Source organism: Marmota marmota, unplaced genomic scaffold (genome assembly GCF_001458135.2).
Source record: "Marmota marmota marmota unplaced genomic scaffold, marMar, whole genome shotgun sequence".
Classification (NCBI taxonomy): Eukaryota; Metazoa; Chordata; class Mammalia; order Rodentia; family Sciuridae; genus Marmota; species Marmota marmota.
In genome coordinates, this window is record NW_026000005.1 from 23,207,953 (window position 1) to 23,226,849 (window position 18,897).

At 35.3% G+C, this 18,897-nt stretch overlaps 1 protein-coding gene across 2 annotated transcripts in view; it reads left to right on the forward strand.

Annotated features, from left to right (window-relative positions):
- Positions 1–1,341: 1,341 nt before the first annotated feature.
- The window catches only part of Icos (inducible T cell costimulator), a 25,172-nt gene continuing 7,616 nt past the window's right edge, over positions 1,342–18,897 (forward strand). Inside the window, exons 1-3 of one of the 2 annotated variants that reach the window (XM_048808384.1) lie at positions 1,342–1,464; positions 16,825–17,163; positions 17,851–17,957. In XM_048808384.1, coding sequence (XP_048664341.1) covers positions 1,407–1,464; positions 16,825–17,163; positions 17,851–17,957 — 504 coding nt within the window. In that variant the 5' untranslated portion in view covers positions 1,342–1,406. The remainder of the gene's footprint in view (positions 1,465–16,824; positions 17,164–17,850; positions 17,958–18,897) is intronic. The other variant, XM_015481293.2, reaches the window with a different exon arrangement.

Sequence of the window (18,897 nt, forward strand, 5' to 3'; positions counted from 1 at the left end):
TAGGGGAAGCCTCGGCAGCTTTAGCCATTACTCCCAGGTTAGCTTCCTCCTTGCCTTTCCGACCCTTTGGCTCTATCCAGTGCCCCTAATTGTGGTTCGATAACCCCAGACCTGGATCTGCTTCAGAACCTGGACATTTGGCTGCTGTACCTTGGTTTCTCTGCCTGACTGAGGTGAGTTTCTCATCTGAATGCCATCTCTGCAGGTTGAGAGTCAATACCTCCCCAGAAAGTCCAGACTGGATTGAGAATCCTGGAAGCCAGGTCAAACCTCTGGGTGGCAGGGTCAGTAGGCCTTGGCATAAATAGTTCCATCTGCTTTGGTTGAGTGAACCTCCGGAGCTATTTTCCAAATCCCAGGGCTGACACTAACTACATGACTTGGGCCAGGTCAGGCATTTTACCTCTCTGTGCCTTAGTTTTTCTCATTTGTACAATGGGGAGATGAGTGATTCCTACTTCACAGAGTGGCAGAGAGGATTAAATGAGTACACAGACACACACGTTATATATATGTACACAAATAATAATCCATTTAAATACATGTAAGACATAACATAAACATAATATTGGACTATATTCATGGTATATTTTGTACATATTAAATATTTTATGTGTGACTTTACATTTAATTTTATGTTTTGCACTAAGATGTATTTCATATAAAACATTAAGTACACATAAATATAATTATTTATATTATTCTTTTTGTCATCTCTACTTTATTTCTCTGCTGAGATAAAGGAACCATGAAAGCCTTTTTAACTTTCTTGCTTTTATCTGTGTCTATAACTGCAGAATCCTTATGATCTACAGATTGCTCTATCGTGCAGAAACTTGCCATCATTTGGAAACTTACAATCTACCACGAATGTCATGCAAATATAATTTCTAAGATTCCTGGGATGCTCTTCTTTCAGATTTCTTAATTTCAATTTCTGCAATAATTTCATTTATTTCTTGTCCTATTTCAATGACTTTCTCTTCTCTGGAGCAAATAACATAAGACAGAAATGTGTCAAAACCTATGTCTTATTTATCACATAGTCTTTGTAGATCTTGTTATTCCCAATAGATATTGATTCAGTGGTACCTCTGAATGAAGTGGTTGTGAAAATAGTAGATTTTGTCTTTTTAACTTGTTTCTTTGGAGCCAGAATAAGGGTAAAGTTTTTTTCCTGTCTTCTCAATCATCAATAATCCATGGATTAAATCCTTTACCTCCATAAGCAGTAACCCTTCCTATATAGCTGTTGACATCAATGAAAAGACACTCCCTTGAGTTGACGGTAAGTGTGACACTACATCAACTCCCACAGAAGCCACTTCCTTTTTCAGCAAATAGAACATAAACTTACTCTCATCTCTGAACACAGAAGGAAAGGACCAGATCTGATTCTTGCAAACATGAAGCCAGTCTTCTGGTATTTCTTTATTTTCTGCTTCCAAATTGAACTTCTAACAGGTGAGTGACCTTTTGAATATTTCTTACTAAGTTATAATTCAAGAGAGCTTAAGAAAAATGAAAAGTAGAAAAATAAGGCACCAAATAGAAAGTGGTTTTGGTTTTTGAAATTAGAAACTATTTCCTTGCAGCCCGACCACATGGTTGAGACCACCCTGTCCCTATGTCAGTGTGGATGGCACTGGGTTTGCATTACTGCCTTTGATACTATGCTTTAAGATGAAAAATATGTTTCAACAGACCATTAAATTTTTAAATTACCTGCATGGAGTTACCTGTCAGAGGATGAAGTAGAAGAGTGGCTTACTGTTCTCAGAGAAAGATGAAAGGCACAAAAACTTGTGTCAACAGAATGAGAATTAAGTAGCCCTGGCATTTGGGATAGGAATTGTTCTATGGTAGAAAATTAAACAGAAGTGCTTCAAAAGAAGGATTTTGATTTTAATCTTACCTGGATGATCTGTTGTTGTCTAAAATACATAGGCTGTCATAAGGTTTTTATTGACACTAAGTTTGAAGATCCCCCTAAAAGGCCAAGGAGGAGTGAATGATTAAAAATCTTTGTAGCTCCTGTAGACATAAAAAAAAATCATTCTGAGTCTTTGATTCTTCCTCTCATGTGATATACATTAGACTCTAAATGAACAACTTAAATAATGTGATGTGTAATGTAAATTAATATATGGGCTTCTGCTTCTTCTTACTCTGTACATTTTTCTTTTCTTTTGAACTCTAGGTTCTATTCTTGAGGCTGGGGAAAGCCAAGTAAAATTATGTTAAGTGGGGACGTTCTCTTAACAGGAAAAGTAAAGGCAGAACTTTTAGTAAGTCTAATTCCGTCTAGAAATGCCTTTTTTTCCAATGGTACAAAGAAATACACATTACTTTTCTCTTGAAAAAATAAAAAGTTCTAAACCCAAACTGGATTGGTTCAATGTTTGATTTTGTCCTGTTTCAGAGTCATTCAAATGCTCTTAAGACTAATGAAGCATAAGGGTTTCCGTGTAGCAAGTCCCAAGAGCAGTTCTGGGCTACCTATTTGTTCTGGCCTTTCCTGTAACCTCACAAAGTCCTTCAGCATCATAAATAACGTGAATAACTCTGGAATTGAAATTCATTCATTCACTCCTTCATTCCCTCATACAGCACCAGCATTTGCCCTGTAGGAGGTGCTGTACTAGCTGCTGCATGTAGAAGAATGAGCAAAACCAGGTCACTCCCTGCTGTCCTGAAAATAACTGAATGCTGGGGAGAGAGACACTAATTAAACAGTCCCAGGAATTAACAATAGTTACAGGCAAAATGCAACCAAGAAGCCTGGCTAGATGGGGTGGGTGTTTAGGGGGGATTGGAGTATAGGGTCATTGAAGTTTGTTTCTTTTTTTCCTGTGGAAATGGTACTTGGGACCTCAGCGACAAGCAGCAATCAATGAGGAGGAGGGTAAGAAGGTAGGGAAGGCCATTCTGTAGCATTTAGAGAGTGAGCTGTGACAGGAGGGAATGAAGTGTGGTCAGAGAGCTGGAAGGAGGTGGCTGAGCCTGAGCACAGAGAGGAAAGAGATTGGTGAAGTCACAAGGTGAGGCTGGGAAGGAAATCAGAGACCTGACCATTCAGATGCCCGTGTTAAAGATTTTGGATTGTTTTCCAAGAACATTTGTGCAAGTCTTTGAAGGGTTCATTTGTACTACTAAAAACCATTCCAATATGCCAAACCCATTTTGGCAGTTATGCTGTTGGTACTATACACGAGAGCTTTGAATTGGCATTAATATTATTTCTGTGGAAGAATAGATCTAGCCTGGGGTAGGATTATTACCGTTGCCAGACTAAGCTGAGGAATAAATTGAACATTTGGAATGATATTCATCTTAGATCCCAAATAAATAAAACCAGTGTTCACTCTCATCACATGGAAAACCACACTATGTGACATGCTGTTTTCTAATCTGACAGGCGGCAAAATTAAGGCATGAGTGGCTAAATGATGATAATAAATACACTAAAAATCATCATATTCAAAATACCTCCATGATGATGTATCCAGCAACTACCATTATAAACACAATAAACACAAAGAACTAAAACAAGGTAAACTAAGCACCCACAGGTCCTCGGTCATATATTTTTAACCCTTCCAGCACCGAAGCCTTTCTCATGCTATGTAGACAAAGGTTTGCTTATCTTCTGTCAATGCTTGAAGACTGAGGCTCAGACCAGGAACGGCTAAATAGATTGCTACACAGCAGTTAGTGGCTGAACCAAGATTAGAACTCCATGTGTCTGATTCCAATATCCATGTTCTTTCTACACTCTGTGGAAGTAGCACAGCTATGACACAAATTTCAAGTGATAGAAGTTCTGGTCAATTTTGTTATTTGGTTGGTCAATTAAGAAGGTTGGGAATCTTGGCAATTTCCATTCTTTGATGGATCTCAATGTAAAATTTAACCAAGTCTTGATGTTGATTTAATGATTCTGAAATAGTTAAAGGCTCTTCCTTAGAGAAGAATTTGGAAAATGTGAAGCTCTTACTTCATTCAGAGGAGCCTCTTCCTAAGCTTTATGGGCAACAGAGACCTTGTGGGTGACCTGATGAATCCTGGTTTGGGGAAGCAGGGTGCAGAATGCAGCAGTGGGAATGCTAGATGTCAGATGGTGCCTAATGCACGTGTCTCAGGAGGTGTTGGGTCAGGAAGCAGGGAGCCCATCTAGAGCCTTGCTTTGTGGAGGGCACTGAAGGATTCTTGAATTCCACCTTCCCGGGGAGGACAGCACTGGGGGTTTCCTGCACCTGGTCCTTCCCGCAGAGCTCAGAGGAAAGTCTGTGGAGATGAGTTGACCTTTGATTCTCTCCAATCTTTCAGGTCTGGGCAGAAATATCCCCTGAAACCTCCCCTTTCTATGTTTGTGCTACATTTTAAAAAGTTCAAAGTGCCAATGATGAATTTAAGCCATGTCCATCCAACAGGATAAGCCTGTACTTACTTGGTTTTATTCCTTCAACAGTATGTGTCTTTCCTACTTATTTTCTATCATCTGTTAGTGAAATTATATTTATAAATATATATAATATATATATATAATTATAAACATAAAATTATATATAAAATATAAATGAAATTGTATATACACATACATGTGTGGGTGATTATACACACACACACACACACACATACACATATATATATATTAGCTCTTCTCTTCTTGCCTCTGGTGAATTTGGAAGGTCAACTACCTTTCTCAGTTTACTAAGTCATTATCATGTTCAGAAGATCTTCATTGAATGTCTATATTTATTTATTCTTGTATCGAAACAAATATGACAGTGTCCTTGCCTGATATGTCTAGCCCCCTACACTGGCCTGAGAATTTAGAAATGTTCTTCCCTTCCCACACTGCCCCCGTAGTGCACCCTTGCTGCATACATGGATTTTGTTTAAATAATTTAAAACATCCAGCTGCAGATCACTGCTAGGTTTTCTCTTATAGTGTTTCTCTTCTGTTCCAAGAATCCTTTCCTGACACTCACATCACATCGCATCTCTGATGTGATAGCTCTATTCTGGAATTTGGGTCTAATCTTCTAATCTGCTCTGATATAAGGATCAGAGGATTCCCATTAATTTTTTTTTTTTCAGATACTCCAAACTCTCTGAATCCAGTGCAGGTAAAGATGACTTTCTTTTACCCTTGTGGGTGACAGGTGTCTTTTCTAGCTACAGGATCCCTGGACTACAGTTTTTCCTGTCAGAGGTCTATGGATTTTCATCCCCTATTTGTTGGCTTGTAGGGTTGTGAGTGAATAGTTTTATGCTAGTTTGATTCTCATTCTTTTGAAAGTAATTTTAAAACAAAAAGTCTCTAGAATTTTGTAATCTAGAAAGTTGTTCATTTCAATATTGGAATGCAGGAAATGCATCTGTGTGTGCCTCTGTTTCTCTGTGTGTTTTCATTAATTTTTTTTTTTTTAGGATTGGTTGAGCCTTTTAATCTGTAGACTCAAGCTTTATCTTTTATTTAAGGCATTTTATTTTCCCCCCTGGTATTTGTTTAATCATAGTTTCCTCTGTTTCTCCCCTCCCTTATAGAAATGCCCATTATTCTCATATAAGTTTCCAACCCCTTGTTTTCTCAATAGTAGGGAACAAAATAGATTTTATAACTTTGGTTGCTTGTTAACCACAACTCCTTCAGATGAAATGGAATGATATAGTTTTTAAGTCACTAGTAGCATATTCACTTGTCTTGGTAGACACAAAATACAGGCATGTACTGAAGTTCTCGAACTAGTTTCATTCACAGTAAGTTCTTTAGTCTAATTTGACTTAAAAAAAATCAGACCATTATTCACAGTTGTAAACTGAGCAAAACCTCCATTTTATGCTACTTCCTCTTCTAAGAGTATTGATTTTGATATGTAAAAGGACTTTTGTTCTTTCCAAGTTAAAAAAAAAATCATTTGTGATCTGCAACAACTAAAGAAAAGGTTGTATTTTCTAAGTGACACCTCTGTGCTACTGTTCTTCTAATGAACTGAGTCTGTCAAGTGGCATTTTTGAGGGCATTTTAAGTAAAACAAAATTTTTGGCATTTGAAACCATCTTATAAAAGTAAATTCAAAATTATATTGTTATATTTTGGAAGGTGAATCACAGTAGGTATAGAATATGAAACTCAAAACTGCTAATCAAGGAATTATTTTCCTTCTCACTGGTTTGGCCTCTAAGGTTGACAAAAAAAGATGAAGATTTGCCAGTTTAAAGAGTCAGAAATCAGAGCTAGGAACCTCCTATGTGTTGTGCACAAAATAGTGATGCTTGTATCTATTTTGCTTGAGCAAAAGTGAAAAAGAAACAAGTTGTCTCTAAGCAGGGTGACCCCCAGAGCTGATATAATCTGTTTGAGCTATTTTGATACAGATATATCACTTCCTGTAAGCAACTAAAGACTGTTTAAAGGCAATGATTTTGAATTTAAGAAATCAAACTTTTTGAGCTCATGTTTATGTTGTTCTGGGATTCAGGATCAACTTATCCATTCATGCAACGACAGCAATGCTCCCTTTACTGTTCTCACAAATAAAGTTTTATTTATTTTGTCCTATATGGAGCTAAAACAAAAATTCCCATAGAAGTGCTAGTTTGAACTTGTTTAATGACAATGGAAATTTTGTTTTGTATGTGTGAATCCCCTTCTGTGCATTTTTAGAAGCAGATAAGTTCCTGGGTGATCATTAAGAATTTCAACTCTGCCAGAGCCAGGATCCAGACTTTTCTGTGGGTTAAAATATACAGGGCAGTGTAAAATACAATAGTCGGTGGATAAATGTCTAATGGAAGGAGAGTGTTAAGCTCATATAAGTGTATATCTATGAGATTGTTTTATGTATGTTGAGTGTGTAATAATACCTTCAATCACAGAACACATTATGTGGCACCAATCTGAAAACCATTTTGAGTATTGGGGGCAATAATATATCTAAGATTTATTATATGATCTATATTATATAATACATTATTTTAATACTAAAACATAATATAAAATAAAGTTAATATAAAAAGAAATATCTGAGCATAATTTCCATATCTAGCCTGATGCTAAAAGCTTCTTTTTGTTTCTTATTCTGCAGCAAGTCTCTTTAGATCCTATGTTTTAGTTTCTGTAAAATGAGGGATTTGGATGAAGTTTTTGGACTAGGAGATTCATTAAGTTTGTGGACTCTGGAGTCAGATTGTCTAGGTTCAATTCATGTCTCTACCAGATGTTGGGTTCTCTTACTCTGGAACAGTTATGCAGGCCTCAGTTTCCTCATCTCTAGAATAGAAATAAAAATAGGCAATCTGACTTAAAAGCTACTATAAGAAACAAATGGCATATTTTATGTAGTGCATCTCACACAGGACCCTACACATAAAGGCACTTAACAAGCTGTTATTGCAGCTATTATTTGGAAGTCACTGAAACTATTAGATTTCAAGAACTGGTTGGGCATCATCTGGGTTGAGTCTTGGTCTTTGGACTGGGAAATAAGTGTTCCCCAGTATCTAGTTAATTCAATCTCTTGCTGTTTTTCCTAATCTGTTCCTCAGACCATTCCAAGAACCTTTTTGCTAATATCATGCTCAGCCTTCTTTTTAAAAATATTGCAGTTCTTCTACTCTGTTCTAGGTCCTGGACTTATTTAGGTAACCATGATACAGACCTTATCCTTGTGGAGCTCATGGTTAAATGAAGAAGAAAGGCAAGATTAATTATGTTGTAAGGTTCTGTGCATTATTAACATATTGGTTTAAATAAGGCATTATTGAGAGAATAGAGATTGAAGTTTTGGGGGACCTTGAGAGAGGAGTTGGAATTTTAAATGGTTCTTAAAGAATGAATAAGGGTTTCTAGTCAGACAAAGGGGTGATAGGATATTGCAGTTTATGGAAACAGGTACTGATGTTGAAGAAATGGCAAAAATTTCATTGTGGTTTGCACAGATGGTCTATGGAGCACCTTGTGTAATGTCAAGGAGATTGGTTTCTTACTTTATAAGCAATAGGAGATGAATGGAAACTTTGAATCTGGGGAGTGAATGCTCTTTAGAAGCACAACTGTGGGAGCACCATGAAGGCAGGGAGAGAACTGGTTTCAAGAAGGCCAACCAAATAGCCAAAAAGATGTTTCTACAGATGAGGGAAGACATTAAAGAGGTTTATATTGGCTGTAAGAATGGAGAAGAACAGAATTCAAGAGCTATCCAGGAGATAGGGTCAATTGAACTTGATGACCAATTAGATGAAGAGAGTCAGAGATAGAAATAAATGAAGAAGATTCTGAGGGTCATGGGGTCTGAGTAGTAACTCCCTTGAAGAATAGGGTTTGGGTGTGATGAATCTTGAGTTCGATTTGGAAATGTTACACTTGATGTGTTATTGTGTATCCAGATAGAGACGCTAAAAGGAATTGGAAACCAAGAACTGGAGGGTTGAGTTGGAGATATAGAAGTGTTATTGTGGTCAAAATGAGAGCTGGAGCCATAGTAGTAAATGAGTTCATACAGCAAACACCGAGTCCATGTGTCCAAAAACCTCTACACAAGCAGCCGAGGAATGGGAAGCAATGTGTCTTTTGTGGAGTGTGGATAAACTCTCTCTCCTTGCCCCTCTATGGAGTGGAGCTGGGTTCATTTAATCTCTTGAGATTTACCTAGTATGATGGTTTCAAATCAATAGCAACAAAATAACTAATAGTCACAGTTAATTACTTTGTGACTATTGCTTCAAAGTTTTATAACACCTTTGGGATTTTTCCATTTTCACAGAGAAAGTAACTTTAAAGGAGGAGAAAATGGATCTTTCATTTTTCTTATTACACATGGTTAGAGAACCGAGGGTTGTTTTATGCCCCCTGTGGAGTTCTTTAGAGAGTAAAAAACAATTTACACGTTGTGTGTGTGTGTGTGTGTTCTTTTGGCTTTTTGGCTCTGTTTTCACTTTTCTTCACATTTCTTGGGTTTTTTCCCCTCTAAATGTTAGAAATTTAAATTAGATCAAATTTATCTTGCATACCCTCTCAACCTCCTTGAACTCAATCACTTCTTTAGAATATGAATGTCTGAATTGCAATATAAGTATAGAAATGATGCATATATAAAAATCTACGAACCAAGATTCTAAAAGTGTTAGTAAACTCATATGAAGTGATTTTGTGCTTATGAAAGGTGGAAACAAAGTGTGGGAATCACATTTTTGCAATGCCTGAATTTCTTTGAAAGATATCAAATGTGACAAAAATGTAATATAAGCATGGCAATTTTAAGAACTTTGTATCTTGCCTAACATTCTTGAGCTGTACCAAACTGAGGCTTATCATTGTTTGATTACAGAAAATGTGTTTAATAAGCACTATCAATAATTGCAAACTCAGGAGATCTTATCTTTCTATCACTCTGAGACCTTTGTAGAGGTTTGTGGTTAGCAGTCTGAGTTAAAGAGAATAAAATCAAATTGCTGATCTGTTTTGCACCCTCTGCATTGTGTAGGTTCTCCAAATGTTTTCTCCAAAGGATTATCAACTAAGGGTAATACAGCTGCTTATAGAGTCTTTGCAGTATGGGTGAGATAAAAGAAATACTTTAAATAATAAAATAATCAACTTGCAAATAGATTCTTAAGCCATGGTACAATTCTCAGATAAATGATCTTTCTTCTGAAATTTTCTTGATAGCACCCCCAAAAAAGAGATATAAAGGTTCTTATCTTTGGAAAATTTGAAAACCTAAAAATCTCAACCAATACAAAAATTCCGATTTTACTCTTGAAAACATTAGTCTATTGATGTCCAAAACAGTATGATAAAAATCATAGTAGCCATCAACAGGTGGAGCCTCTATTGAGAAGAATATACCCTATTGGACATGGTACTCAATGTGATTAAGAAAATATAGTACTTATTCTCTGAGAATACGTTAGGTGTGCTAACTGAAAGTGAACAGATATCTTACATATAGTAGTCAGGTTTTCAGACTCATTACCAGGATTGAAGATAACATCTTCCTGTTTGTGTTTCTGACTATACATCAAGTGCTAAAAGATGTAGTATGGTGTTTACCTTGAAAATCACTAGCATGCTGTAAATAAACATCTGGGAGTATCAGAATAACCACTTGTCCAGGGCTCACTGTCCTGCCCATACGTTGGGCAAGCCTAATTACTGTGCATGTTGAGGATCTAAAAAATCAACTAGATTTGAACTTGCCCTCTCCTCTACAGACATCAATGAGCCAAGAGAACCATCAATCAGCTAAACAAGTTTTTATAAGCCTAGTGAGTATTTTATTTAAAGCTCAAACAGATGATTTTTATTAGAATATGACATCCCAGTTGGGGTGGCGACTTGTACACATGATTGTATATCTTCATGTATTTGTTTCTAGAAGAAAAGAAAATGGTATATCTAACCTTGGGATAACATTGTAGCGATGAGTTTTTCAATCCTGGGCAAGATGCTCAGAGTTGTGACCCCAGTTTTACCTAATAAATATAATTGGAGAATATAAAATAAAAGTTTCAACTTGATCATTTCTAAGAGTTCTTTTAGTTCTTATATTCTATATTTCATGCTTCATCTCCCTATATTTATAATGTCTCAGAGATCTGTATATGCATTGCCCATCCATCCATCCATCCATCCATCCTTCCATCTAATAAATATTTATTGGAACTTACTGTCTAACAAGTACTACTGTAGATACTTGGAATGGATGGTTGAATGCTCAACAAGGTCCCTGATTTTATCCTTACATTATAGTGAAGTAGCCAGACAATAAACGAGTAAACACACAAATAAACCATATAATTTCAGACAATGGTAAATATTTTCTCTCTCAGGTAATATGATAGAAAGTGACTTAGGTGGGTTGGGTGCCCAGTGGTTGCTGAAGAAGTACCCTTATTTTTTAATAAAGAGAAAGAAGCAGTAATATAAAGATCAGAGTAAATATTTCAGCTCAAAGCCCTAAAAACCATCTTCACGTGTTTGTGGAATAAAAACAGAAGGGCAGTGGGACTACAATGTGCTGAGTGACTGGTAGAAGCAGGCAGTAGAGAGGTAGGATGGAAATTGGAAGTCATGGGGAAACAGGGTCAGGGGATAGGTTTTATTCAATGTGATATGGGAAGGTCCTAGAAAATATGTAAGCAAGGCAGTGATACTATCTCATCCTCTATATCCGAAGATCATTCTGGTTTCTCTTGGTGAATAGATTATAAATGGGCAAGAATGAAAGCAGAAAAATTAGTGAGCTCTTGCAGTACCAGAGAGATGATGGTGATTTGAACCAATTGTAGCTGAGATGGAGAAATGGATCAATTCTGTTGGACATAAAACAGAGGAACAGAAAATTAGGCCTTCCCGCTGACAGATTTTTAGCAGTGGTCCTTTAATACTCAGTTATCAGCAACCACTCTCTAGGTTTACATGGCTTCCTGCTTCTATTACACTTCTATTTCATTGCTGCTAGCAATATTTTGTGAACAGAACCAAAAACCTTTCATGCACCCAAGAAGTTGTACAACCTCAGACAAATAATTTATTCTGTCTGGGCCTTCAGTTATCTGTACACAAGACTTTCTGTGTGATTTCTAAGTTCTCCAGGTTTGACTGTATTTGATGCTGGGAACTGTTGACTCATATTACAGGAAATAAGGAGAGTGAAAGTGAGGGTGTCTACAGGATGGAAACATGGACAGGGTGTATTGGAGGTGAAGGTGGTACCTTAGGAAAAGTGATGAGCATCTCAAAGATAGTGTAAGAGAGGATATTTTGGAAAAGAATTTTATATTAAGAGACTGTATGTGAAGAAAATGTAAATATGAGAGAAATGAAAAAAATGGCAAGAAGAAAGAGCTCAAAGAGGATGACACTCATAAAGCTTTAACTACTGGTATAGCAGAGCAATTAATCAGACAGATTTGACATCCAACCAATCAAAGCAGACACTGGATATTAAAATTATACCAATTCTCCAGGTTGAATATTAGGCTCAAAGATCAGAACATCAAAAGGGGCGAAGAAACAATTCTAGCTATTTCTGCAGTTATAATACATGAACATATTCAGATTTCCCATAAGTTGTCTATTCACTAATTGTTAGTCATTGTTGTAATGAGTGCTCTCCTTTTGATATTATTTTTACAAAATGCTATCAAAGACTGAGGAGAATTATTTGTGGTTTGGTATTTGAACATATCTGCTCTATAGGCATCAACATAATTTTGAAGTAATGGATTAATTACCATGGTTGAAAACCTTCAAATTGCAGACTTGGAGTCACAAAATGACTTCCAGATAGAAAGCTTAAGCATTGGGCATGGAGAAACCTGAGTCAGCCGTCTTAACCGCTACAGACTACAGACATAGTGAAAAGGTGACTCAGGTGGTTTTATAGCAAAACATGATAAAAGGAATAGTTAAGAGTGCCCAGTAGAAGTGGCAAGTTGGAATCCCTACTTGATGTCAATGGCACACAACTTGATACTATCATTCAAGAAAAATGAAACCCTTCCTGGCCCTTCTAAATACTTTTGTGGTAAGAAATGTAGTTGCATTCATTTTAATTTTCCTGACTTCTTAGAATATTCCATTTAAAGACAAGATTATGGGAATGTGGCCTCCTCTAAGGATAACTCACCCAACTGCAATGTTTTAGCTCTCTTGGTTTTTTTGCAATCTTAGGAGGGTATGTTCTTATAATCCAGAGAAAGTAACTTTTGGAAAGATATTTCCATTTTATTTCCTATTTCACAGATGAAGAGACTGAAGTTTAGAGGGGGACCCTAGTCACAGAGCCTCGCTAGACCAGAATTTGTTTTTGGTTTCCTTGAGAAACAGTGCATTGTACATCCACCATTACATTTCAACTTATGTTGGGTGGTAGATCACAGAGTCTGCACAAAAGGGGGAAAAACTGCTGACCAAGTTATCTTCAAAAACAGAACACAATGCATCTATGTTCGTTTGTGTATACAGTGGCAGCAGACACCTTTGCCCCAAGACCTCTTTGTGGTTTACTTGCTGCCATCCTAAAGTCTCTGGGAAATTTGCTCTGAACAATTTCAAGAGAACCAGTCTGCTGATCTTATCTTCTGCAGTAGATGGTAGAGAAAAAAGCATCAAAATAACAATTGTACAACAAAATTCACTCTAGGACAAATAAATCCTCAAGCAAAATGCCCTTCATTTTTATCTAATGTAGACTGCTGCTATCTTCTGCTGTCAGTTCTTTCCTTTTTGATTAATTTGTTCCTTCTGTTTAAAAAAATGAAACAAGGATTATTTCCTCTCCATATACTTGACATTTATTGTAAAACAAAATGTCTATATAGAAATGTGACCAAAACATAAATGCACAATTTAATAAATAATGGTAAGGCATATTATCCCACTCCTTATAATAACCACAGGCCAAGAAATAAAACATTGTCCACACACAGAAGGCTTTTCACCTCTATGTGTTTCCTTCATCATTCTAATCCACCCCTCCCAACTTTAGACAAAACTATTAGGCTGAGTTTTGTGATACTTATTTAGGGTATAAATTCTAGTTTTGTTCTTTTAGTGATCATGCAAGAAGTCTCAACATTCATGCTTCACCATCAAAGTTTCAAGTGGCAAATACCTTTACTGTCCTCCTAGAGAGAATGTTCTAGGTTGACAGGTAGTTTCTTTCAGCACATTGAAAATATAATATGTAATTCCACTGCATCATGGCTTTTGTTGCTGATGCTGAGATTTCACTTGACAGTGTAACAGTTGCTTCTTTGAAAGTAATAAGTCATTTTTTTCCTCTAGCTTCTTTTAGGATTCTCACTAAGATATATGTAGGAGAAATATAGTTTGCTTGTGATTCATTGGGATTCTTGTATCTGTGGATTGTGAGTGCATTCTGAGCTATCTTTTAGTTCTTCAATTCTCTCTATATCCTTGTCTAATATGCTTTTAAACTGTTCATTGAGTTTTTAATCTCAGTTTGTGCCATGTTTTTAACAGTTCTAATTGGTTCTTTCAAATTAGTTAACTTAAAAATTTTTCTTGTGTTCTGCTGATATTATTATGAGTTTGTCATTTATTTCCTTTAACATAACAAGCTCAACTGTCTTATTTCAGTCTGTTGTTCCTATTGTTGCCTTATTCCTTGTGTGTTTTGCTTTTTAAAAATAGTTTTCTGGGGATGTGGCTCAAGCGGTAGCACGCTCGAGTGGCATGCGTGCGGGCCCGGGTTCGATCCTCAGCGCCACATACAAACAAAGATGTTGTGTCCGCCGAAAAAATAAAAAAATATATATATATATATATATATAAATATATAAAAAATAGTTTTCTTGTCATTATATTTAAATGTTATTTGTAGTGTTTAAATCTTATTCTTAGAATAGATTGCGATTTTGCTTTTAAAACCTGTGGTAATAAAAGTTAAGTATCTCCTCAAATCAAATTCAAGGACTTAGGTTTTTTGGAATATTGAAGTGACTTGAAGGTGGAATAAACTCCTCATGAGAGTTTGTTTACTTCTGATTTCCTTTACTTCAAGTATGTAACTCTTTGGGGACCAAGATTATTGAGGATAAAGTCTGCTAGATTCCTCACTTTGCAGATCCTACAAGATAAAACACATATAAAAAAAGTTTGAACTTGGGAGAACAACAAATGTTTTCAGAGTGAAAGCAACTTCTAAGTTCTATTCCTTTGTCTGGGTTCTGGATCTCTTTTCAAATTTATCTTGATATTTTCTCCTCTTTTGGTCAACTATTTATCCTTTTAATATTATATTTAGACATTTTGTTCAGGATTTTTGGTTATTTTCTTGTTGAATAATCTGTTCTGCCATAACTGAAAACTGAGACATTTGTGCTTTTTTCATAATCAAATCCCCAATCTGAAAATCTATTCCCTAGAAATACAAGGGGCATAAGTTTAAGCCTAGAGATATTAAGGAAAATAAATAATTGTGGTGAACTTTAAATGAAATTGAGGCAATCAGTGCAAGAAGAGGTGTAGCAAATGGATCCTCCTGTATGATACTGGTCTTAATGCAAATTGGAACACTTAATTAAGAAAGCTATATGAAAAGATGCACTGTTATCATAATATATTAAATGTTTTGACCAAACACCATAATATTTACATAAAAGCTAAATGCTGAAAATCCCCTGTTAACCCACCTTAGTGAATTAGTTTCATTAGGTTATGATAGATTAACATGATGGAACATCATGTAAACATTTAAAAAGAAAATCAAAACAATTACATTAAAAAATCAAATGTTCATGATATACCATTAAATGACAATAGCAGAACACAAAATAATATTTGCTGTGTAAAATAAGCATGTATCTGGAAGATAAAGAGCAAAAACATACAAACAGTATTTCTATTTCACTGGAGAATTGGGAATTTTTTCTTAAAAATTTTATACTTATTTAATCTTAAGAAAAAAGATTTCAAAATGTCAGTAAAAATTATCATGCTAATAATTTTTTCCAATATCATAATGAAACTTTATCATATTTTTTAAAATACAATTGAATATTACTCAGCTTTAAAGAGTAAAATTATGGAATTTGCTAGTAAATGGTTGAAGTTGGAGAATATCATGCTAAGCGAAATAAGCCAATCCCACAAAACCAAAGGCTGAATGTTTTCTCTAATATACTGTTGGTAATTCACAATAAGGCAGGAGGCACTAGGGAAGAATAGCCTTACTTAGATTAGGTAGAGGAAAGTGACGGGAGGGGAGGGGAGGGGATTTGGGGATAGGAAAGATAGTAGAATGAAACAGACATTATTACTGTGTGTATATATGTGACTGCATGACCTCTGTGATTCTACAACATGTACACTCAGAAAAGTGAGAAATTATATCCCATCTATGTATGAGATATCAAAGTCTATAAATGCATTTTCCTGTTGTGTATAACTAATTAAAACAAATTTAAATTTTTTTAAAAAAATAAAAATACAAGAATCAGAAAAAGTAAAAAAAGAACTTAAGAACTAGTAGCTCAGAATCTGCAACCAGTCTAAAGCCATTTCAGTTTTCTCCTCCTGTGATACCCATGTAGCTCACAAAAAGAACTTTGGTTCTTTTGAGCTTAAAGTTTATTTAAAAAGTGAGAAAGTAAGCAAAAATCTGAAACCTTACCTTTACTATCAGGCTTTGATTCATTTCTGGGTGCATTTGAACATAATCGATCTGTTCTTTTATTCTGCAGTTGGAGAGTATAATGTAAATATCTATTTATATACATAATTGTTCAATTTTAGCTTTGGATATTTTGTACTTTTAAAAGTGTTTTTCTCTTAAACAGCGTCTTTCTCTTAATCTCTCTTTGTTCAACAGCTCTCCACTTTTCAATTTCTATTTTGAAAAAGTCATTTCTTTGAATGGGCATTTCTGATCCTCCAGTCAATATTATAACCTATCCCATCCCAACCAGACATCTGAATAGTTCTCCATTCCTAGCATAAATTATGGTGTATCACTGCATATTGATTAGTTTACCATGAGTCTCTGTTGTGAGGGCCCATGTTTGTTTGATTTAGTCTATTTACACCTGTTATTTAATACTCAATGTTTTACGTATCACTTATTCATATAAGAGAAGCACAGTTCTAATTAGTTTTTTTTTCTGGGTCACAGTTTTACCTTTTGTTATATTCTTTTCTGTGTTTGCCTGTACATGAAAATCTTTCATTTTGGTGCAATAGAGGTGACTTTATGAAGACAAGAGATTAGTTTTATGATTAAATATAATTATTAGGGCAATATATTCACAAAATATCACTTTTGCTTTGTTTTCTTTCTTTTTATCCAGGAGAAATTGATGATTCCGCCAATTTTGATATGTTTACATTTCACAATGGAGGTGTACAAATTTTATGCAAGTACCCTGAGAAAGTCCAGCAGTTTAAAATGGAGTTACTGAAGGGGAGGCAAGTACTCTGTGAACTCACTAAGATAAAGACAAGTGGAAACGTGGTGTCCATTAATAACATGAAATTCTGCCAATCTCAGTTATCCAACAACAGTGTCTCCTTTTTTCTGAATAACTTGGACAATTCTCATGGCAGCTACTACGTCTGCAACCTATCAATTTTTGATCCTCCTCCTTTTGAAGAAAAGATTCTTAGCAGAGAATATTTGCATATTTATGGTAAGACATTGCTTTTATGTTTGGGGCTTAAGAGGACATATACATTCTGACAACTTTTCTCATTAATGAAAACAATTAAGCAAGTACCTTTTCTGTTGGAGTTCATTTAGGTATAGTTGAGGGCAGATCATTTTTGATGAAATATATAAGAGATGACTTATTAATCATAATTGGCATTTATTGGTAATATGTAGTTTAATCACATAGACTGTTAACACTGTTGACTTAGAATTAGGTTATGTTGTCTTTAATATACATATGCCAATGAAAAACAGAACAATTTAAGGCAATACCTCAATTCATGGATTAATTGTGATTACCTATTAATCGAAGGTATAAAGTGGGTGTGTGCTGCTGGGTTTGTGGAATGAAGTGCGATGATTGAAAAATCATAGTTTTATAGCATTACTTTTCCTACTTACTCTTTTATAAAATACAGTATTGACTACATTTATAAACATATATTTGTAGTTTTTAAAGTATTAGTTTCTGGATCCTTGCTATAATACTGAGGTGATATTGGCTATCATTTACTGAGTTTCTTGATGGTAATGAAGCAAAGCTTTATTGGACTAATAGCTCCTTTAAATTCTATGAAAGAACTAGAGATTCAGCACCGAAAGAGATTTGATTCTTGGAGGTTGTGTTTATTTGTTTTTTAATCAATGTGTCTCTTTTCCAACCCAGAATCACAGCTTTGTTGCCAGCTAAAGTTCTGGTTACCCATTGGATGTGCAGCTTTTGTGATAGTGTACACTTTGGGATGTTATTTTATTTTTCGGTTTACAAAAAAGGTGAGCAATTTCTATCTCTTCTTGCATATGCTTTCCTGAGTGGTTATTTACAAAATATATATTGCTCTTTGCTAGAAAATACACATTGCTCTTTGCCAGAGTTATTTGATCAAAAGGTTTGACAGGTCCTTTTCCCTGAGATATACCTACTAATTAAACTAATAAGAACTTGGAACAGAGGTTATTTATTTGTTTATTTTGTAGCTCACTTTATTCCAAAAGGACTCAGTAGCTTATAGAGATATGTTATGATTATTATTATTATTATAAAGATAGAAAATTGGGGTCTATGGAAGACAATAGATTAGGAAGGAGGTTAAAACTTAAAAATAGATGTCTCTGATTTTTAAAATTACTAAAGGTGGGCTGCAAATTTGTATCTGAGCTTCCTAAGAGTCAGGGAAAAGATGAAACAATTAGTTGAAAGTCTCACATAACTGGTAAGTGAAGAATACCAGTGAGAAAATATTATAATGTACTAGTAGTCACTGAAAAGGAAATTCTAGCTTCTTTCCCTGGCAAGTTACTAGACTCCTTGCTTTTTTTTTTATCTTCTTTTTTTTTCTTTTCTTTTTTTTTATTGGTTGTTCAAAACATTACAAAGCTCATGATATATCATCTTTCATACATTTGACTCAAGTGGGTTATGAACTCCCATTTTTACCCCAAATACAAATTGCAGAATCACATCGGTTACACACTCACATTTTTACATAATGGCATATCAGTGATTGTTGTATTCTGCTACCTTTCCTATCCCCTACTATCCACCCTCCCCTCCCCTCCCATCTTCCCTCTCTACCTCATCTGCTGTTGTTCAATTCTCTCCCTTGTTTTCCCCCACTTTCCCCTCACAACCTCTTATGTGTAATTTTGTGTAACATTGAGGGTCTCCTACCATTTCCATATGATTTCCCTTCTCTCTCCCTTTCTCTCCCCC